The 22,753-nt window shown below is 38.7% G+C and overlaps 1 protein-coding gene and 1 non-coding gene across 3 annotated transcripts in view; one reads left to right on the top strand and one right to left on the bottom strand.

Moving 5' to 3' along the window:
• The window catches only part of LOC120470981 (uncharacterized), a 146,107-nt gene that overhangs the window by 37,732 nt on the left and 85,622 nt on the right, over positions 1-22,753 (top strand). The window contains exon 4 of the transcript XR_016149973.1: positions 712-826. This is a non-coding gene — a transcript (uncharacterized LOC120470981). The remainder of the gene's footprint in view (positions 1-711; positions 827-22,753) is intronic.
• On the bottom strand, positions 8,486-21,924 carry lrrn3b (leucine rich repeat neuronal 3b). Of its 2 annotated transcripts, none has more exons than XM_039667913.2 (2): positions 21,606-21,924; positions 8,486-12,022 (listed from the first exon to the last, which is right to left on the bottom strand). In XM_039667913.2, the coding sequence occupies exon 2, from the start codon at positions 11,704-11,706 to the stop codon at positions 9,586-9,588; it is 2,121 nt and encodes a 706-aa protein (XP_039523847.2). In that variant the 5' UTR covers positions 11,707-12,022; positions 21,606-21,924; the 3' UTR covers positions 8,486-9,585. The 2 variants fall into 2 exon arrangements, with proteins under 2 accessions (XP_039523847.2, XP_039523848.2); XM_039667914.2 differs by having other exon boundaries at positions 8,486-12,018.

Below are 22,753 nucleotides of genomic sequence, written 5' to 3'. Positions count from 1 at the left end.
GCGAAATGGAGGATGGTCGCTTGACTTGTTCAGGGCGTGGAGGTCAGAATATCTATCATCTAAACTTGTGGATATTTAACAGTGGCATAGCCTTTACTGTTGGTTTAAACATTCCCTTTCAGTGTTTTCATGGTTATATGGCTGTTCGCTAAAAGATGCATGCTCCAGCATCTAGATATTGAGTTATTTTTGCACTGAATTAAGTAATGGATCGCTAAATTACTTACATGGTCCATGCCGGGATGTATAATTATCTAGCGTGGCTATTGATTACAGGGCTAATTTAGCATGACATATTGCATGAAATATAGCTCGATTCAATTGATTACCCTCACTACCTTGTTCAATTCTATTTAGGTACAAAGCAGAAGCGGCACCGGGTTGTTTTGCTAACGGCTAGCCTCAACAAATAATTCCCTTAGGGAAGAAAAATAATGTAGTGCTTGTTCAAAATACGATTTCGATTGATTAGCTGCCGTCCCAGCAGGATAGGGTTGATATTCTTTCAAAATCCTCATGTTTTGGTGCACTGGGAGGATTATCCCGGGCTCACGGAGGGTCTGAGGTCAACACTGTAATAGGTTTATGCACAAGCTTCTAGCAAGGATCATTAAGTAAGAACATTCACAATGTGCTGTGGAAAGTCTGCATCTTTGTCATCCTCTGGAGGTTTAATTTGTGTAATCTATCATTCTCTTCCCTCTCTCCTAGAGTGTGTTTGACCCCAGCATTGGGGGAATCGTGGAGAGCGGATGCAGAGGCATGGGTGGAGTCGTCAGTATGCAGATGGATGTGATTTACTGCTTTATCATGATGCAAATAAAAGGTATGTTTGATCTATTAGTGGGAATTCAGAAGGAATCAGGTTGCACGCATACACTCGATACTGTCAGGGAAGCACACTCGGTCATCCCTGCATCTGCCGTTTAGATTGTGATGAAGATGCTATTACTGCCGCATGGTGCAGAGAAAACAAGACAAGGTATTTTATGCTGTCAAATGAGGAGTGCAATGGTTGCAATGGTTGAAAATGATTGAAGCTGCATCAAACTCTATTGTTTGCCGTTTCCATTCCTAATTCCATTACTTTTTTCCGACTCACCTGGTTGGGTTCTGAATCGATCCAAAATGCAAAAAAACAAATCCAAAATGTCTCACAGGTCCGTCTAACAGAGGCTAATTTGGTTTTCTGCTTGCTACAAGAGATGCACTTAAAAAAGGAGACTTCTTGTGAATTCTTGATTTAGGAATATTATACAAAAGACGATTTTTCAAAGCACTTTCAGGCACATGTTTTTACAAGCACCGTGGTATCATGGTATTCTATGTATCTACGTAAGTATCCTGCAAATAACATCCTGTACAAGGTTTAATGATACAGTGATGTTAATATAAGGGGGTGGGGTTAAAGGAGTAGTTCACTTTTCAAAAAACTTTTTCTAATTCATCCGAGATGTCCATGTCTTTCTTTCTTCAGTCGAAAAGAAATTAAGGTTTTTTGATAAAAACAGTCCAGGATTTTTCTCCATATAATGGACTTAAATGGGAACCAAACAGTTCAAAGGGCTTTAAACGATTCCAGATGATGAATAAGTGTTTTATCAAGCGAAATGATCACTCATTTCAAAATTAAATAACAAGGTTTAAGTTTAATAAGCTCAAATGGTCGCCTTGCTCTGTTCTGTAATGCACTCGTTACTCTCCTGTTCGAACTCGTTCATCAAAATGAACGAATCTTTTTTCAAGTCATTTGGTTCATTCAACAAACGACTTGGGAAAAGATTTGTTCATTTTGATGAACGAGTTCGAACAGGAGAGTCACGAACGCTCATCACAGAACAGAGCAAGGCGACCATTTGAGCTTATAAAACGGAAACTTTATTTTTTTTTTAAATGAGCGATCGTTTCGCTTGATAAGACCCTTATTCATCGTCTGGAATCATTTAAAGCCCTTTGAACAGTTTGCAGTTTGCACTGAAAGTGTCTTTTGGACCTTGAATCGTTTCTCCATTATATGGAGAAAAATCCTGCAATGTTTTCATCAAAAGCCTTCATTTCTTTTCGACTGAAGAAAGAAAGACATGGATATCTTGGATGACATGGGGGTGAGTAAATTATCAGCAAAAGTCTTTTTAAAAGTGAACTACTCCTTTGAGTAAAGTAAAGGTACCATGTTTTTTTCTGACATAGTACCACGTTTTTTAAACCAGTCACACAATGTGTTCTTGGAAATATTTTGGAGTTCTACGTACACTCTTAAAAACGCTGGGTTATTTTAAACCCATCTTTGGGTCAAATATGGACAAACTCAGCCATTAGGTTAAACGTTTAAATGACATTTTTAACCCGACATTTGGGTTTGTCCATATTTGACCCAAATTTGAGGGGTAAAACAACCCAGCATTTTTTAGAGTGCAATGCAACACTATTTATGCTACTCTTTGATATATCAAAGTGCCATGGTAATGCTTTCAGAAGAAGTGCTTTTGCTCACTTCTGTCAGCACTCAAACTGATTTGTTTCAAATTTCGGTCATTGTCTATTTTGGTACGCTTTTGTTTGCTTCATACGCTTTCGTGAACTTTGCAATTGTCTGCAGCATTCTGTTTTGATGACGGAGCCAATTTCCACTCAAGGCCGTCAATTTTTCTGCATGGCTCACATAAAGGGCCACAAAAATACGGCGCTGGCTTTGTTCTGCTGTGAAAGCACAGTGTCCAGTGACATCACTCCAGATCGCTGGGATTGGGTTTGAAGTCCTTCAGCGCTCCAGTGGCTTTGCTGCTGCATCATGGTATTCAAAGCGGGTGCGTCTCTAACTCTGGTCGCAAGTCATAGATCTGATCTGTTAGTCATTGCATCAGCATCATAGAATACGTCTGAGTAGAAAAAGTAGGCCATCTCCTTTTAAAATAGGAGACGTGGAGCTGTAAGAGATTGCACTCAGAGAGTGCGTAGATATGATGTATTTCTGTTCATTTTGAAAAATGACCCTGTGGCGATATCTTTACGTTACTGTAGCAGTCGGTTTGAACGAGGAAGAATCAAGAACAGCAGCTCCTGACAGCGTCTCCACAGAGCGAGAGGCTTTGGCTTTAGAGACGGCCATGTTCCCGATTGATTCCTCTCATTAGCTGCATGGATACACTCTCACGCATTCCAGTTGGCCCTGCATGTCTCACTTCCGGTTAACCCATGCTGAAGGTTGAGTTGGACACACTTCTTCTATCTCTGTGGCTATAGCTGTGAAATGGCATATATTAACATGCCCCCACAAAGGCTAGACAGCAGTCAGCTCAGGTCTGATATTAATGATGGTACTGGCTTAAGCACCCGGATCCATGTGTGATGAACCGGGCCTGCTTCGGATCTCGCTAATGGCCTGTAAGACTTCAGAGGGAGTTGGACAGGTCTCATTATCACCAATGTTCTTCCAGAGGTAAAGCGCCTAGTAGACAACAGGCCTCTCCCTCAGTGTAACGAATCTTGAATCTTGCAGCCATTGGTTTTTTTTCATCTAATGGGGCTGTTTTGAAAGATTGATGAGTATGAATGGGTGTTTTAAGAGAATTTGTTTGCTAGATTTTTACAAGATTGAATTCCAGATTTGGCAGTGCATATTTTTTTAGGTATCTTGTAGAGTAACTCAATTAGTATGACAGATCGTTTCATAATCGTAGATTAACAAGTGGCGCAGACTGTCACCAGTTAGAGCTGCTAACAACCAGCATGCCTCATCGCAACTGCAAAATAACATAAATAGATAATTAATGCTGAAAGCAATTATTATCAATATGAAGTATATTTTTGCAGCGTCGCTGTAATTTGGGAGATTCGTTTTATATGGGAGGAATGGAAGCAGCTTGAAAGGCGAGAGAGGAAAAACGAGTAAGGGAGAAATCAACAAAGTATAATGAACATCAAATACTTTTTTTTCTGCAGCGCAGGCAATTGTTATTGTGGTTCTCAAGGAAGCGTGTAATGAACTAAGGGAATATGGCATCTCTAATATTCGGATGTGCCACAAGGAGCAGGACTATGTGGAATGCACAAGTTTTAAAGATGGAAATGAAATGTATTAAAGCTAAAAAAAAAAAAATCTTTTTAAAGGAATTGTGTTCACCATTTTCACATATCAAGATGTCACTCAGAATGGTTACGAACTTCAATATCATCCGCGGCTTCTTTATACATTTCAATGTAACTTTATCATGACTATCAGCATTGTGGTGTTCATGGACTGTAGGAATTTCATCTTAACCAAAATAGTAATTTTATGGATCACAAACTCTTAACACTTAACACTTGATTTGTTCTTTATATCTCCGATAACAAGGTTATAGTGTAATTGAGTGATTCCCAACCAGGGATACGTGTTCCTCAGGGGGTACTTTGCTGCTTTAAACCTATAAAACAATCAAAAAAAGTGTTGGCAGTTGTGTGTGTGTGTGTGTGTGTGTGTGTGTGTGTGTGTGTGTGTGTGTGTGTGTGTGTGTGTGTGTGTGTGTGTGTGTGTGTGTGTGTGTGTGTGTGTGTGTGTGGGAGAGAGAGAGAGAGAGAGAGAGAGAGAGAGAGAGAGAGAGAGAGAGAAAGAGGCTGTAGAAAAGTAGATTTCAGCAACATATTTACTTTTCTCAACAAGCTTTATATTAGCAACAAATGTTGTAGCTAACCCAATGTTACATACTATTTATAAACTATAATAGACTGTAAAAAATATTGTTTGTTTAACTTAAAAATGAAGTAACCTGGTTGCCTAAAAATTTTAAGTTCATTGAACTGGAAAAATTGAGTTAATACAATGAAGGAGATTGATTTAAGTATCAGAAACTCAAAATAGTATCTGATCTACATAAATTATTTAAGTTGATAAATAATGTCAAAATAAAAAATGTTGTGATAACAAATCAAGAAAATATATATATATATTTTTTACAGTGTAGAAATAGCTTTTTCAGATTTTAGTTTGTTTTGTGCTTTTGTCTTTTTTACATTTGTTTTGGTCAAGTTTTTCACTTCAATAATTATATTTTACTTCAGCCTAATTAAAATGAACAAAATTTAGGTCAACAACACTCCCCAGTTGGAGATTCTATTATTTCTTAAACTGGTTCAGTTTGAAAGGGAGATTCGGTTGTACTGGTTATTTTATAGTTTAAATTTCTTTACTAAAGCATGCAATGTTTTTTTCCTCCCATATCAATCAGTTTAATTGCAAAGCATTTTTCCTGAGAACAGAAGGCCCTATCCACTGTAAAAAATATCTGTCTGTAAGTCTGTAAAATCAATAATGATGCTACCGTATTTTTGACCGTAAAGTTTTTTTTTTTTACCATAAAAATTACGATTTTCTTTTTTACAGTGTATTATATATTATAATACTGTCTGAGTGTTTAGACACTATAGTGTCATTTAGATTAATTAATTCTATGCAAGTATTTGGCATCAATTTATAATTTGCCGTCATAAAAGTAAAAATTGTCCCTGAAAGTCAATTCCATGGAGGCAAATATCAATCCTTAATAAAGAATTTAATTTCTGACGCTACCTGTGACCCTGTTTATGTCGGTTCTGTCCAGCTGGATGTCTTTTATTGCCCATCTCTTTGAGTGCAGACACTGGTGTGAATAGCTCATTAGCCCATCCATTGATTGGGCTTCTCAGCAGCCTTTGTGATATTCTTTTTTTTTGCAAACACACGGGCTAAAAGACAAAGCAATCGATCAATGATCAGGAAGGCAACGATCCATGCAGGAATCTGAGTGCCAAATGGCTAAAAGGCTCCCTAAGGAATCTGATGTTGTCCTCATTTTTCACTAGGTATTTTCTTAGAAATGGAGTATTATTAATGAGCCATAACAGGTCTGACTGCCAATATATTATTTGTTTTCGCCATTGAGGTGAAGTTTGAAAGCTTGTCAAAATGAATATTCAAATGTGTAAAATGTGGCTGTGTTGGTTAGCATTTTACAGGTGCATTCAAAGAACTATTGTTTTTCATTATTGCTTATCTGTAAGTAAACCATTTTGTTAACCTCATGACGGCATCTGGAGGCTGTGGTGCGCTTCAGGACATGCATATAGTGTGGTCACCACTCAGAACTTAATACTGTCTGGTTAAATGCAAGATCTTTCAAGGAAAAGGCAATTGAACCCTAACTGCATTATTTTGTGTGTCAAATATATTTAGTTTAATTTGAGTAGTTAGAGTAATATCATTATCTTGACCTTTTCATTTTGCCCCTGCATTACTGGGAACGAGTTAGCACTAAATCACACATTATTTTCTATTTATTTTTTATCTGTGCCACTGTGGGACAGACACATTTTGCAGGCCAGGTCACATCAGGTTGAGCTCACAGAGATTTTAAGTGCTGTAATTATCCAAATCTCTGGGTGCCTATGAAATTTTTTTTATAAATGATTGTTGTCATTTTGCTTTTTATTGCAATGGTGGCCTGTAGCTGGAAAGGCCCAAGAGCAAATATGTAATTTTTAATAGGGCAATAACTCAGATGTCCAGCTGGGTTTGGCTAATAAACAAACACGACTATGGGAAATTTAATCTCTCCTTAGTGAGACTACCTAAGCGAAAAGGACTGCTGTCCTTTACAGTATTACAGGTTTTCAGGCTTTGTGGAATTGAATTTGTCTTGCACAGTTTAGGTAGAATGTTCAACAAAATGGTGTTTAGTGAAATTATTAGGATATCATGTTTAGGCCCCTTAAGCTTTGCGGGTTCTATGAATTGCAGTGGCAAAATCTTTCATTCTCCTTCCTTAAAGTTATTCATCTAGAAATGGTTTAATATGCAGACAGATGCATTCTTATACCATATTAGATGGCCTTGGAGTTATTTCATCTGTGTAAGGCCCTGTTTACACGAGAACGCTCGCGGGTGAAAACGTAAAAATATTTTATCGGATGTGCCTTTCGTTTACACGGCGACAGCGTTTTTGGGGCTTAAAAACGCAAAAAATAAAAAATAAAATACTAAAACTAAAAAAGATTACTAAAATGCAGCAGTGAATGGGGACTTACGCTATGTTTACACGGAAACAATTCTGAAGAGAAAACACAAAAGTGGCGTTGCGTTATCACTTTTTATTCTGCGTTTAAACAAGCGTTTTGGGTGGGAAATCCGCATCCATTTGGTGACGCAAAAGTGTGTTAAATTCAATGTAGTATGCACTCCAGGCAGCTAGGTGGCGATGTGAAGCACTGCCACACAACGACACAAAGTCCGCGCGCCTGCGTACAACCTTCACTGTCAAGCAGACTTTTGCGTTTTTACCCTAAATGCGGGGACGCAGCGGTGGAGCGCTTTTAAGATTTCCACTCTGGAGAGTGGTTTCACTTTTTTGCGTTTTTAAGCCCCAAAAACGCTGTTGCCATGTAAACGAAGGCACATCCGATGATTTCACCCGTGAGCGTTCTCGTGTAAACAGGGCCTAAGTGAAATATGTTTTGATGATTTGTTTTATCCTCTTTAAGAACTAAATTGTGACATCTCACTGACTTTTTTTTCAATGTATATAAGGTTTAATACAGATGTTTGTTCAGTGGCAGCCACATATAAAATGTCATTTGGCTAAAGTCACAGGAATCATCTGGACAATCATAATCATGTATTGTGCCAATGCTTTCTATTATCAGTCTTATCTGGATTCCACAATCTATTTCAGATGAATAGTCCCGTACTTCTGCCAGTATATAATTTATCTTTTGATATGGTACAGGTACATGGTGACCTTGTCTAGCTCCAGAAGCACCTGAACCTGAAATGTGACTGAAAAGCGAGGGCAAATGCTGGTAGACTCCAGCCTGCCTGAACAGTACCGGTATAGATTTTGAGTTATAATTTAGCTCTCCTCGTGTTTGAGTGATAGCCGGCCTCTAAAAGGCCTGTCTGCCCCGCTGAAAGCCTTGCTGATGTACGAGCACACCTGTCTGACAAACCTTCCGTGTCAGTCAGTGACTGACAAGCATTCATCATGTTTGTAATTTTTTGGGTTGTGAGTCTGTCCCGGATCTTAAATGGAGCAAATACAATGTGATTCTTTGCTGCTGGTTTGGCTGTCTTAGATTTGAATCTGGCAGTCCCCTCCGTATACCACAGGAGAAATAGTTCACCAACAAATGATTGCCATTTGCTGACCCTCATGTTGTTTCGATCACATTTGGCTTACTTAAGTGAAAATACTTAGCAGAACATCTAAACGGCTCTTTTAGTTTATTTGCACTGTTTGTTTGTCTTTTAAGCTTGACCGCATCCACCCCGATTCACTTTCATCGTATAGATATGAGCAGCTTGGAGATTCTGTGTTGGGCAGAAGAAAAGGTTATATGGGTTTGGAATAATATGAGGGGTGAGTAAATGATGACAGAATTTGTCCTTTTCTATTATTCTCTCAAGAAACGTGTTCATAATGGTAAATGATTTAATTCCCCAGAAACTAGGTCAGTAAACATCCTTATTCCAACATGAGAAAAAAAAAATGCTGACATTTATTTAGTTTTTACATTTACCTTAAGCACGTTGGTCTGATTGACTAATGTGCTTAGGGTAGAAAAGACAGTCAATATAAAAATGGCTTTTTCACACTCAAAGCAAGGACGCAATGCTTTTAAACCATGTTTATGCTAGAAATACTGATATAGTATTGGCACAAATTTGCATGAGGCTGGAATCATGGCTCTGTTCTCCAGGGATCTCTCAGGAAACCATTAGAAGTAACATTCAAAAGTGATTTTTTTTTCTTTTTTTCTGATGTAAGATTCAGGAGTAGGCACTTACCCTGTCATGATCAACCTACGGCAATTTATATGAGAGATGCTTTTAAAGCGTCTGCATTCAACAACATCCAGTCCTGATAGTAATATAATATATGTATGTATATAGATTCCTTAAAATGTACATTTGTGTTTTATTCAGCAAATGTGTGGTCTCGTTGCTTAAGTAGTATCTTTCATACTGCAAGTAATTCACACTTGTTTACTGCCTGGCTACTGCACAGAAGATACCTGTTACATTTCTGGATAGAATATATAACAATTTTAGCCATGAAAAGACAGATCTGCTTTTAAATAGAAAAAACAACATATTTCATCAAAAGTTCACATCATAATCACCGTGATCTTCTATTCTACTAGATTTCCTTCTCAACAAACAGTCAGGTCTCTAACGCGCCTATGGTTGTCGTACAGCACAGACGGTATTGCTTGGGACCACAAAGACTGCTCCACTACTCTTTACACATGTAACAGTCAGGTATGAGAAACAACACCTTCTTGGGGTCCTAATATCATCTGTTGTCAGTGAATAGCCTACAAATATCACACTGCATATTTTGGCAGCAAGTCTCTCCCTCTACTTCTTGCTAGTTGCCACTGTTCCATTGCCATTTGCCACATCTGACAGCTCATGATGAGGGGATACAGTATAGAGCTAGTTATAGATTTTCAGACATCCCTTCCATTTGAATTTGATGTCTGTGTCAAGGCAAAAAGATAAATGGCAAGTTGGAACAGTACTCTCGCCTTGTCAGTTTGCTTGTAGTATTTGTGGTCCTCTGCACGTGCAGCTTAAAAGGCATTGTCCAACACATTTATGACTGTAGCTTTAACCTCAACAGCCGCTGGCATCCCTTTCCCAGAAATCCACAGCCTTGTAAAAGGAGACTTTTGGCTGGTCTCAGACATCAGAGCCACTTTGGAAGGGCATCGCTTCAGTTCTCCATAACTGCAGTGGTTCCTCATAAAGACATAAATCAGAAAGCAAGCCACTAAGATCACAATGAAAAGTAGACCGAATGCAGCAATCAGTGCCACGTCCCACCTCTCGGAGTTCTTTACGGCTGCTTCTAATCCTTTAGTTAGGACAATGACACACTTGGTGTCGTGTTTATGATGGACGCTGTGAATGTCCACACACACTTTGTACTGTGTAGCAGGGTTGAGATGTGTAAGATTGTAAACAGTCATGTCCGATGGTACCCTAGCTGTGAATGCCATGGTTGGATGGTTTGCACTGGGCATTGTATACCACTTAATGTTTGGTGCCAGGCTACCGTGAGAGGCCTTCCAGGAGATCAACACAGAGTTGGTCTGTACAGATTGGATGTTGACATTCAGTGAGTCATTGACAGGCTGTGGGAAGTATCCATTCACCTCCACCGAGACAGATTTGAGGTCTGCCCCAACAAGATTGTGTGCCACACAAGTGTACAATCCAGCCTCGTTCTCAGTGATATCATAAATATCAAGGGTGCCTTCGGGGTGCATGTAGAATCTCTCAAAAACTGCATTTGGGATGATCCTCCTCCCAGACGGAGTCACCCAGTATATGTCTGGCTCGGGTTCAGCAAAGGCACGGCAGTGCAGGGACACGGATCTCCCACTCTCCACGCTGATTTGTGTGGGGAGGCTCTCTGAAGAGATGAGAGGCAGACAGATCTCCATCATCTCTCGGAAGTGAACCTGCCGCACATGCTGACCTTCATACTCTGGAGGTTCCACACAGAACAGGGAGTCGGGCTCCATGAAACGGATGTTTGTCTTGTTCATGTTCATCCACCGCACAACGCAGTCACAGCGGATAGGGTTAGAGTGCATGCTTACCTCCCGGAGATTTGGGAGGGACTCTACTGTGATCCGGTGCAGGGCACTTAAAGCATTACCGTTTAGCATTAGAGTTTCCAGCCTTGGTAGCCTGTAGAAAGCATTTGGATGTATATACGAAAGTTTAGGGTTGTTGGTGGCTTCGATCTTGGTCAGTTCTGGGAGGTTGTTGAGGGCGAAACTATCAATGGACACCAAGTCAGGCATGCTGTTAATGCCCAGTTCTTTGAGATGGAGCATGTCCACAAAGTCGCCCCTTTCAATTCTCCCAATGGGGTTCTTATTGAGATCCAAAAACTTCAGGCTCTTAAGATGCTTGAGTGCCCCATGGGGTACCTTAGAGAACGTATTATCATAGAACGAGATACTTTCCAGATTGTCAAGGCCCAGAAGTGAATCATCTGGTATGTGTGACAGGTTCATTCTAGTAAGGACCAGACTGCGCAGGTTCCTTAGAGGCTTGAAGCTCATATCCTGAATGGAAAGGATAGGATTTTCCCCAATCATTAGAATTTCCAAATTCGGTAATGGCTCAAACCATTCACTTCTTATACTATGAAGCCGGTTGGAGTTGAGGTGCAGTCTCAGCAAGCTCTGAAGGCCACGAAAAGCCTCTGGAGAAATAAAGGAGATGAGGTTGTGATTCAGGTAGAGCTCCTGAAGGTTGGTCAGTTGAGAAAGCCTGTTGTCTGGTAGAGCACATATCCAGTTTTCCTCCATGTGTAGGGATAAGAGTTGAGGGAGGTGGCCGATGTTGAAGTCACTTATTGATGACAGGTTGTTTTGTGAGAGATCAATCTCAGTGATGTTGAGCAGGTAATCCAAAGAGTGTTCAATCTTAGCAATGTTGTTGGTCTGAAGTAAAACGACTTGTGTGTCAGATGGCAATCTCATGGGCAGGTTGAAAAGTCCCAGGTCATTACAGTCAACAGTAGGGGCCTCCATATAGACAGAGCTAGGGGAAAACCAGGGTCTAATTTCACATACGCAAAGTTTGGGACAACTGACTCTCTCTTCTGCAGCAAGAACAAACGTAGTCACCACAAGGCCCACTAGCAAATAATCCGTAAATGATATGTCCTTCATATTGGCACAGTTCCCACCAGTAAGGAGTTGGTCCTTAAAGATTTTGCAGCAAAAGCACTTCACTTCAAAAATGATCAACCATTTGTGGTGATCACTATTGAATCCAACAGAGGGCCTTCCCTAGGCCCTGACTGATGTGTTGTGTCCCGTTGCTAAGTCTCCCGTTATTCAGATTGAAGGTGGTGTATTTTACAGGTTAGGCAGAAAAGGTCACCAATAAACCTCAGGTAGCACTGGTTTCAGCTAGGCAGACACAAGGCTGTTCATTTCATTTGATACTATGGATGGTGCCATCATCATCCTAATCCACTTCTACCTGAGGAAAATAAGAAGAAAGAGATGAAAAATATTAGCATATAATTATCGAAAAATGCAAGGGCATCACTAAGGCAAGACGGAGGCATGCTGACATTTACAAAAGCCACATTAAAGCACTCTGATGTCTGCTGACATTTTATTCAGCACTACCTTGCACGCTAAGCCTTTGACATATGGATATGGGTGTCCTTCACCCAAGATATTATTTGGGATTCCAAAGCCGAAGTTGTCCTAAAATGTGGGAATTACAAAGCTTAGTGTGTTTGACTTGTTGTAGACATTAATATTGCTGCTTATTTTTCAAAAGGGTACATTCCCGAGAAGCAATGCACCATGATGACATGTTATAGCTGTGTGCACAAAACATTCTCATTACTTTCCTGTTTAGTGGGCTGTAAGCAACATATACCATGGCCTTGAATATTAGATATTTTATCTCAACAGTATTATACCACTTGTTTGCACCGTTAAAAGCAACTATCGTTGTTTTCCTATGCAGAAGAGCATTAAAGAAAAGTCCAACAGCAATTATGTGAGAGCTCTGCATCACCAGTGTTATCATGGAAGCTACGGTATAGTCAGAAAGAAAGTGAGACAAAAAGAGAGATAATTTTCCATCAAATCATCATCCCTCTTTTCAACTTCGGTGGCTAAGGAAGGTGATGAGGAAGTAAAGATTCCACAAAAAAGCTTTGCAGACTTGGGAGATCATCCCTCAATGCTCTGAAGGAGAGAGTGTTGATTATTTGAGGGGGCGAAATCTGTGATTTTCCAAGGCAACAAGATTCTTCATAAAGCCAAGAACATTCAAAAAAAGCTGCAATAAAGGGACCTTGATATTTGTAGAGAATCTGTTTAGAAATACATGGTATACAGGGCAGTTTCATTTGTTCGTCTGGTAATCATGATTACAAAAGAGTATCTGATCTGTTAATGTCTCGCCATCAAGGACCTACACTTGTGTTGTAAACAGAGACACTAGGAACTACACTCTCTTTCCATAGACAGAGTCAAATTGTTCATTGCAAATTGTAAAGTCTAGCGGGTAATGAGTGCTATTAAATTTGGGTGTTTATTAGACCTCATAGGTGTGCGGCTGCTTTCACAGTGGTTGGAAATTGGATGCTTGACAATACCTGTGTCAGCCAAATGCATCTAGATCTCCTGACTGACAAGAATGGCCTATTTTCCTGAGGTGTTAAACGGAGCTCTCTGGTAGTGCTGGTTCACTACTAGTGCAGTGTGTAAGCATGCTTGTATAGTTTTAATGTGCAAAGTTGATCTTTCAAGTCTCTTCTTCTAAATTGCGATCGTTCTGGATCTGTGATTTTTCCAGATATTTTCCAAGATATGAATTAGTCCTTAATATACTTTAAGTGTAGAATAATTTAAGGGTGCATAATAAATGAAGTGTTTCTCTTATTAGAGGCGGTTCACATTCAATATATTTTTGTACTACTTTGCATTTTCGGTTATGCGGGATTATTTTTATTATCTTGCCCTTTTAGACAAGGTTATGTTTTTGATGCAGGGCCAGAGTTTCAGTGTTCAGTGATTTCACATAGTGAATAGGACCATTTACCAATGCACAATAAAGAGGCGTAGTTCAATGGGGCTTGAATAATTTGGCGCTGTTTAGAGTGTGTTACATCAAGGTTTCCATAGTTCCACAGAATTATCTGCAACTGTTTGGTATGTCCACAATATTTCAGAACACAATTATTTAGATTATTCAACTACAGCTAAAAAGGTAAGTAAAACTATTTGGCAAGAAAGTTTTAGTCATTTTAAAGGGATAGTTCACTTTGAAATTAATTTTTGATATTTTTTAGCTTACCCCAATGGCATCCAAGATGTAGGTGTAGGTATGTTTTGGACGTGGCTGTGGTAAAAACGATATAAATACTGTTCGTTTTCTCACACAAAACGCTCGTTTCGTGTCTTAGGCCATCAATGTGTACTTACATTTATGAGTCATTAAATCATGTTTGATTTGGACTTCTCTGTGCATGCTCTTTGAGGTGGTGGCCATAGACCTGCATTATATGACTGACGGACAAGAACGGTTTGACCTAAAAATATCAAAATTGAAACTACTGTGGAAACAAAGACACCTACATCTTGGATGCCCTTGAGGTAAGCTAAAACATACCAAAAATTAATTTCAAAGTGAACTATCCCTTTAAGACTACAAAACCGTTACACTATCCTCCAGAAATAACAATGTTAAAGCTCTAGATTCTACAGTGGTAAACAATGTATTGTTGGCTCATGATTGTGTTCTGGAGGCTGGAGGCCCCCCCCCCCCCCCCCAAAAATACTCCCAGGAGAGGAAACATACTAATACAACTAAACCTGTATTAACCTCCAATGACTGTGTAACATCAATAAAGGTACTGCACCATGCACACCCATTAAAAACTCCAGTCAAAGACAAATGAAGGAAATTAGGCCTAACCCAGTTAAGTGTAGGTGAGAATGTACACACTTAAGGACTTGGAACAACACTGTGGCTCATAAAGCTTAAGTGGCAATACCTTGCATAGTGCGGCACACTTTCAGAGACAGAGAGAAATGCAACTAATTCCAGTGAAAATGGAATTTTAAGATGGATGCCTCTAATCACCGTCCTGATGCACTGCAGAGTAAGTCAACGAAATTGGAGGGAGGGAGAGGAGCCGGAGAATCGTTGCCCGTCGTTATTTGCCAGACCTGATATCACAGAGCTAGCATCATCTTGATTGGGCCTGTGAAATATAGGGGCATGTTTGAATAAATGTGTCCGGTGGGCAGAAGGCCTGCTGACCCTAGGAAGTAACTCAGGCTGAACGGTGGCAGCCCGGCTCCAATGTTTGCTTTGGGACGTGCGATTTGAGATGGGCTGTAAATCTTGGGCTGGGGACTGATTACTAAGCTTGAGGTCCTCTTAAAGCTCAAGCAAGCCCCTCTTTCCAAAGGGTTTTGGAAAATAGCAGTAGCAAACTGCTCTTGGGATTCTAATGTTGTTGATTTTTGTTTATTTATTTATTTATTTTCTGCATCCGTCTCTTCATTGTGTGTGTGGGGGTTTTTATTTTATTTTTTTTACTTTCATTTGTGGTAATCCTGTAAACCAGTACTGACCCGTCCTTGTACCTAACTGGTATCTACCCCTACAACACACTGTTTATTCACTGTAAAGAAGTTAAATTGCACATATTAAGCACACTTTTCTAAAAAGTGCATTTATGTATTTTGATTTTATGATGTTTTATTGTTTCCACTTCCTAGCCATTATACTACTTCACTTACACGTATTTTTTTGTTAATTGTCATAAGCACAAAATACTTTCTTTGGATTAGAACATATCTGCCCTTTTAATTTTAATTTTTAATAAAGGCTCTCAAACCATTAATTGCGATTATTCGCATCCAAAATAAAAGTTTGTGTTTACCACATATATGTGGGTGCTTATATAAATACTCACACATGCTTGTATATATTTAAGAACTATTTTCATGTATATACTGTATGTATATATAAATATTTTCTATATAAATATTTTTTTATTCTTAAATATACATGCATGTGTGTGTATTTATATATTTACAAAATAATTATACACAGTGAACCCACATATATTATGTAAACACAAACTTTTATTTTGGATGCGATTAATCGCGATTAATCGTTTGACGGCCCTAATTTTAATATATACAATGCTGTAGCTGTAGAATTTCATTTCTAGCTAAACGGGTGTCATACAGATCACGTGTACAGAAAGTAGGGCAGAGGTTCACACAAATGTCTACAGAAAGACACCCCTCCTCTTACTCTTACACCCGTGCTCTCTCTCTCTCTGTCCTCTTTGTGTTTCACTGCAGCTTTCATTTTGTTTCCACCTTTTTTCGTATGTTTATTGTAAGTTGTTCAATCAGGCCTGGAGATGACGCAAAGGGCCAGTTTGCATAGACCTCTCAGTGGGTGGCGTAACCTGTTTTGCTGTTCCTCCCCCTGCCCTTTACTTCATTGATTTGCGATTAAAAGATAAGGGACGACTCCATTAAACAGGCTTTGCTATGTGATGTGTGTGCAAAATGTTTCCAGTGCAATGCACAATGAACATTTCCCTTTGCACCTGCTCCTGTGCTCACAAAATCAGAGCCGAGTCTTCGGTTAATGCAGAATCAATGTTCCAAATTAACCGATGGACCCCAAAGGTTTCAGCTTTTCCACCACCGTCTTTTCTCTCCCTCAAAGTATAAAAGTGTACATAGACAATTTCTAAAATGTGTAACGGACTGATTATATTCTCTAATTCATGCTTACACGTGAAATGTCTCCACAATATTCTAGTATCAAGCTACAGTGCAGTTCTGGCGCCTCCGTACGACATACTGTACAATGTGACATACATTCACATCACATGCTAATTTAGAGGTAGATTTAGGCTCACGTGACATTGCAGTTATTCACAATCATGCGTACATGCGTTTTAAAGCGTTGTCGTTTAAACATTTTATTCACATGCTTTTCTGAGTGTGACACCCCAACCGCGCCCACACTAAATGAGTGTCAAACAGCCCTTGAGTACTAAACTAAGTTATCTAAAATACACACAAGGTTTACATAAACACGGGCAGTTATGTCTTAAGTGAACATTAACAGTTGGAAGAAAACTGGATGAGTGTCTGTATAGGCAAAGAGAAAATCGCATACTGCTCTTCGGTCAATAACTTCAGTAGCTTTAAAGGAGAACTCCGGCGAACAGTTAACCTTTGGTCTAATAAAACATCGGTACCTAGTCAATCGTTCTCTGAGTTTTGTTTTCATGATAATCGAATGTAAAGAGTTTTATCTCTAAAAACTGTTTAGCGTATATGCTAGTAATGGGGGCATTGACTAATTAAAAAGAAATTGCTAGTTTATACCACTAACAAGGCTCAAAATAGCCCCACACTAACACAGTAATATAATGAGGCTCCATACATGCAAAACGAAGCATTGAGAACTTTGTAAGTGTACAGACCGTTTAATAAGAAGATACTTAATGAAGACAGTTCACTTCACGTATACAGACAGGCGCCATCTTAAAAAATAGTCTCGATAAGTCGATCCCCGAACGCTGTTCATACAAGTTCAGAAGTTCGTTGAACTTCATAGAGTTCTGATCACTCAGCACGACGTTCGTGGTTTGACTTATCGAGACTATTTTTTAAGATGGCTCCTGTCTGTATACATGAAGTGAACTGTCTTTTTAAAGTATCTTTACACGGTCTGTACACTTACAAAGTTCTTAATGCTTCGTTTTGCATGTATGGAGCCTCATTATGTTACTGTGTTAGTGTGGGGCTATTTTGAGCCTTGTTAGTGGTATAAACTAGCGATTTCTTTTTACTAAGTCAATGCCCCCATTACTAGCATTATACGCTAAACAGTTTTTAGAGATAAAACTCTTTACATTCGATTATCATGAAAACAAATCTCAGAGAACGATTGACTAGGTACCGATCTTTTATTAGACCAAAGGTTCATTGTTCGCCGGAGTTCTCCTTTAATATGAATCAGTGTGAATTTATACAGGGAAGTCAGGGAAGTATTTTATTTGTACACTTGTATATTCAATTTATCACTACTGTTAAATAAATCTACTGAGAGAAAACAAAGCAGTTTATTTCCTTTTTATATTTTATTGTAGTTTGCATCTAATGTGCATCTTTGTTCTTATTTTTAAAAATGGCTATCTTGAATGGCTACATTTTTTTTTTAAATGGGGAAATTAGTTTGGCTGTACTGATGATACACTTGCAAAACGGTAAAAACCAACATGAAAAAATCATAATAAAAGCGTGAATCGTGATATTGCTTATTCCATATCTCCCACCCCTACTTGCATAAATTAACAAGAACTGTATTATTTAATTTTTTTTGTCGTTGTTTTGTTTTTTGTTGTTTTTTAGGTAAATCTGCGCTTGCAAGAAAAAGAACAACAGTGAAATAAGTAGATAAGGCTTCGGTTCTGTGTAAGTGAAATGCCACATTTCATTTTTGCTGTTGTCAAATTACAATTTGGTAAACATAATATTTACCTCATTTTAAATATTATATTTCTTAAATATGGTGGAAAAGAGTAAAACGTGATGTCAAATAAATGTAAGCAAAGGCACGTTTAAAAGGTTTAAATGCCTATTCTTGCTAAACTTATAAACCAGTTTGCCTAGTTACTACATTCCCCATCAAGGATCGACATTGTCTCCATCTCTCATTCCTTATTTACCCATTTCCAGCAATGGAAGGCATCACTGCTTGTATTGAGTCGGGTTCAACTGATTCCCTGGGTGCAAATGTAGATAACACATTGACATGAATTAGAATGTACAATGTTTATATGTCGCTTTAATCATTCTTAATCATAATTTTACATCTCTAATTGTGCATTCGGACTCATCTGTCCCCAACAGTTGATCCACAGTGTTCTTGCATATTGGTCATACAGAGATATGTAACATTACGTTGCTGTTTGCTCTGACATACTGTACATAACCTAGCCTAAGGGAAGGATAGCGTGCACAACGCACAGGATAACTGCATCACTAAGCTACACTCCATGAAGAACCTAATTATGAAAACCAATAAAATTCCCCAGGGTACAAATACAGCATTTCTCTTTAATTGGGCCTGATTGATTGAAAGCTTGTTCCCAATAGCAAGTGTCAGTCGATCTATCAGTGTAGCTGTGCATGGTTTAGTGTTTTCTTAACATCTCTAGCTCGACTGTTTTTGCATAATGAGATCCCAGTTCTCCCAGTGTGTGCTTTATTCCGCACCGGATACCTCTACTACAGGTATCATTCTTATCTAAGAACAGATGGAGAGCACAGTAGTGCACCTCAGATGGTTCTGCTCTGTTTACTCCTGAACGCATATGCTGCTATCATAATCTCTTATCAAAATCTATATTTTGAAAAAAGAACTAGTCGAGGCTTTTGAAACAATGAAAGAATGTGGAGTGTGGTGACCTTTTCAATAGACAGAGATTTAGGAGAAGCCATTATAGGTAGTAATCTTTTTTGGAGGGCTGTCAAACGATTAATCGCGATTAATCGCATCCAAAATAAAAGTTTGTGTTTACATAATATATGTGGGTGCACTGTGTATAATTATTTTATATATATAAATACACACACACATGCTTGTATAGGCCTATATTTAAGAAATATTTTTGTATATAGATTTATATATAATTTATATTTTATATAAAATTATATTTTTTCTTAAATATACATGCATTTGTGTGTATTTATATATATACAAAATAATTATACACAGTGCACCCACATATTATGTACACACAAACTTTTATTTTGGATGCGATTAATCGCAATTAATCGTTTGTCAGCCCTACTTTTTTGCCTATGTGTGTGTGTGTTAACATTATTGCATTACCACATGGTTAATTCTAAATCTTTAATGCATTAATATAATTTAATACAAATAATGCAAATATAATACTGAACACAGTTAGATGACCTTGGGAGTTGGGAATGCATCACACTGATTACCGTTGGCACTGTAGGCCGAAATGATTTGATTACTGCAATTTGAAAAACTGGTAAACACTCTCAACCATTAAGCAAAGTCAGCAAAAATGTCACACACACTGTAAAAAAAAATATTTTCATGATTTGTAATCAACATTTTTTCTTTTGTCAAATCAACTTAGATAATTTATGTAGTTCAGATAACGTAATTTTTTGAGTATCTGGTGATTAAATTATTCTCCTTCATTGTATTAACTCAATTTTTCCATTTCAATTATCTTTTCAATGAATTTTAAGGCAATCAGGTTAGTTTTTTTTTTGTTTGTTTGTTTAAGTTAAACCAACAATATTATTTTACAGTGCAGGCACTCAAGCAAACTTGACTGTTCATTTCAAATCTGGCCATTGTTGTTAATGTTAGAATTTGAATGTTTATGCAATCAAAGCACAGAAATCAATTGCACAGAAATATCTAGCAACTCCATGTGAGAGATTATTTTCACTCACACATGCACAAGAGGGCTTCTCTGGCACCTGTTATCTTAGCAAACTTGTATGTCTCAGCAGCTGGTTAAATGTTGACTAGAAAAATAAGCTGACCTGAAATGACAGAATAAGTTAGTTTTGATAATCGAATAAAGTATTGAATCTGATGGTTTACATAGCAAGGATAAAACAAATGTGTTGGACAAGATAAATGGTGTATGCTTTTATGATAAGTGTGCAAGCACTATGATCTGCATGGAAGCATATTTACTGCATAAATTACATTTCAAACCGCACATCGAGCATTGCTTTGTTTTTCAAACTGCTTGGTATTATGTAACGATCAGAGAAAGCAATTTTCCAGCACCTCGTCATATAAAAAGGGACTAAAATCAGTTAGACTTCAGTGTGCTCACAAAAGCCATGTCTAATAGATTCGTAATAACAAGGGTTTTACTTATTGTCTGTTAATTAGAGCAGCCATCAAATGGCCCATGTGATTACATCTTTGATTAAAAATTGCCCGCTCAGGCCTAAGTTTGGAGAGTTTGTCATGAAAGAGTCTCCAAGGACTCAAATATACACAACATTTTTGCTTTGTAAAGCGTTAGTGAACCCCCAGGCCCGGTAATGGCTGTCCCCCGTACAAGGTCCTCTAGCCAAAACGTCCCATACTTTTATTCCAGGCCATGTTACTTTTGCCTCTGAAACAAGTTGATCTATTGGTATATATTTACTAGTAACTAAGGGTCACATATTTACATGCATGCTCTTTACATTAATCACTTTTTAATTTTATTTTAATTTGATGCACATTGGATGCAAGCAGATGCGAATTGCTATTTGCAATCTCTGCCTTGTGTATCAGAAAGTACGATGCCCGTGTGCAACGATTCCCCACCGCCTCCGTCTAAAAAGATGTGGGAGGACAAACTCCCTGGTTGTGTGATTAACTCTGTGTTAAAAAACAATGTCATCATCTGCATTGGGGATGTTGTGCTGTGCATGGTATAAAGTAGACTGAAGCAATGAATGCAGATCACACGAATGGATCCGAATCACAATGCCTCCATTCAAGGCGATATTCAGTTAACGATTCTTAGCCTACTGTACAGTGGATGCTCAAGGCGACTGCATTTGAAATGCATGTGCTATAGGGGTGCTGTAGAACATCTTGGACGGCAACAGGGTGATTTAAAGGAGATTGAGAACAGCCAGATGCAAGACTGCCTGTGGCTATCCGTCCAGGACGTGCCTTGTGTCCAAAAATACGCATGCCAAGCTGGAGCAGGTTTCCTGTTGCTGATGATGCACACATGCGTTGGTTCTCCAACCGCGACATCAGCAACAGGAATTCTGAGCAGTGCTCCAGGTTGACATGACTATTTATTCAACTAGCCTACCTACGTGCTTGTTATCCATTTCCCCTCCATTTCGGCTCCTGACGCATATTCTCTCACTCTGGCGCATATTCTCCTCAACTTGAATGTGGATAGGCATGCAGTAAAACGACTGAAATATGTATATTTATGAACAAACTAGATGAGGTTGATTTGACAAATATTACAACTTACCGTTTCAACGTAAGTCATTCCGGTTGATCAAGCGACATGTAGCCTATTCCGTTCATCTATAGCGCAGTGCTCCAGCGGGAAGCGCGCGCGCCACGCAAATAAAAATACGCGCGCGTGTTCTTCTTTTAACGCGGATGGAGAAATGACAGCGGTCCTAACGTTGATATTATGCCGTGCAAGTGAGGCAAAATCCAGCAGGTGAGAGCCGTCTGGAAGCTTTTTAGAGTCCCTCGCGCTGACAACCTCCTCCTTCCTCCGCGTTCAGAGGCGCATCTGCAGCCGCTCGTTCGGTTGTCACATTGACATGCCGCTGTCTCTCTGCCCAGCGGTCATTAATATCGGAACAGCCCCCGAGTCACCTGAGAACAGCCAATAGCGGCGGGGCGGAGAGAAACTCTCGCACCTGATTGGCTAAACAGCAACGTCTGTCAGACAGGAACCGTTGGAGAAATAAAGAGAGACAGAAGAAAATGGATATGCTGGTATTAATTTCTGATTGCGTAGTGTGTTGGGTTGTCTTTTGGGGACTTTATGTATTAAAGTAACAGGGAGTAGGCTATGAGAAAGTTTCTACAATAAATAACTCAAGTTTAGTTAGGTTACAACAAACTATAAGGTTCGTTTTTAGTTAGTCACACACAATTAGCCAACAACTGAATTGTTTCACAGACTCTGATGATGCTAACGGTCATCATCAACGTCGTAAATTATGCAAAGTTGTACATTTATGTACATTTATAACACTATAGGCCTACATTGTGTTATATTGCCTTTACAAAAAGTAATAATAATAAAACTAGTTAACGCTGCTGAGGGTGTTTCTAAAACAGAGGCTGTGGTGTCGGTAAAATTGATATCTTTCTATCTTCCGACAGCGTTAGCTAACAATCGCTCTCTATTTTTTTCTTTACTCTTTCGAAAGTTGTGAAATAAACATTGTGGAGTTTTTCTTTTGCTATTTGAGCAAATGGGAAGCCGAAAAATATATTTAATGTAGTCTCTCATTCATCATGGTGCACTATTCACCTTATTTTCAGGTAAGAGCGGGTGTGGCCATTTGTAATTTTAATGTGTCTGGCTTCCGGTGTCATATGTTTCCAGTTATTTTTAGCTGTAAAATACAGCTGGTTATGCTGCTTTATATTGCA

This window comes from Pimephales promelas, chromosome 24, assembly GCF_988280905.1.
Source record: "Pimephales promelas chromosome 24, fPimPro1.hap1.1, whole genome shotgun sequence".
Lineage (NCBI taxonomy): Eukaryota > Metazoa > Chordata > Actinopteri > Cypriniformes > Leuciscidae > Pimephales > Pimephales promelas.
The sequence above is the reverse complement of the archived record's forward strand: the minus strand, read 5'-3'. Positions and strand labels throughout refer to the sequence as shown.

What these genes read in the sequence shown, in the direction of transcription:
- lrrn3b (XM_039667913.2), bottom strand. Translation starts at nt 11,706, where the DNA reads ATGAAGGACATATCATTTACGGATTATTTGCTAGTGGGCCTTGTGGTG.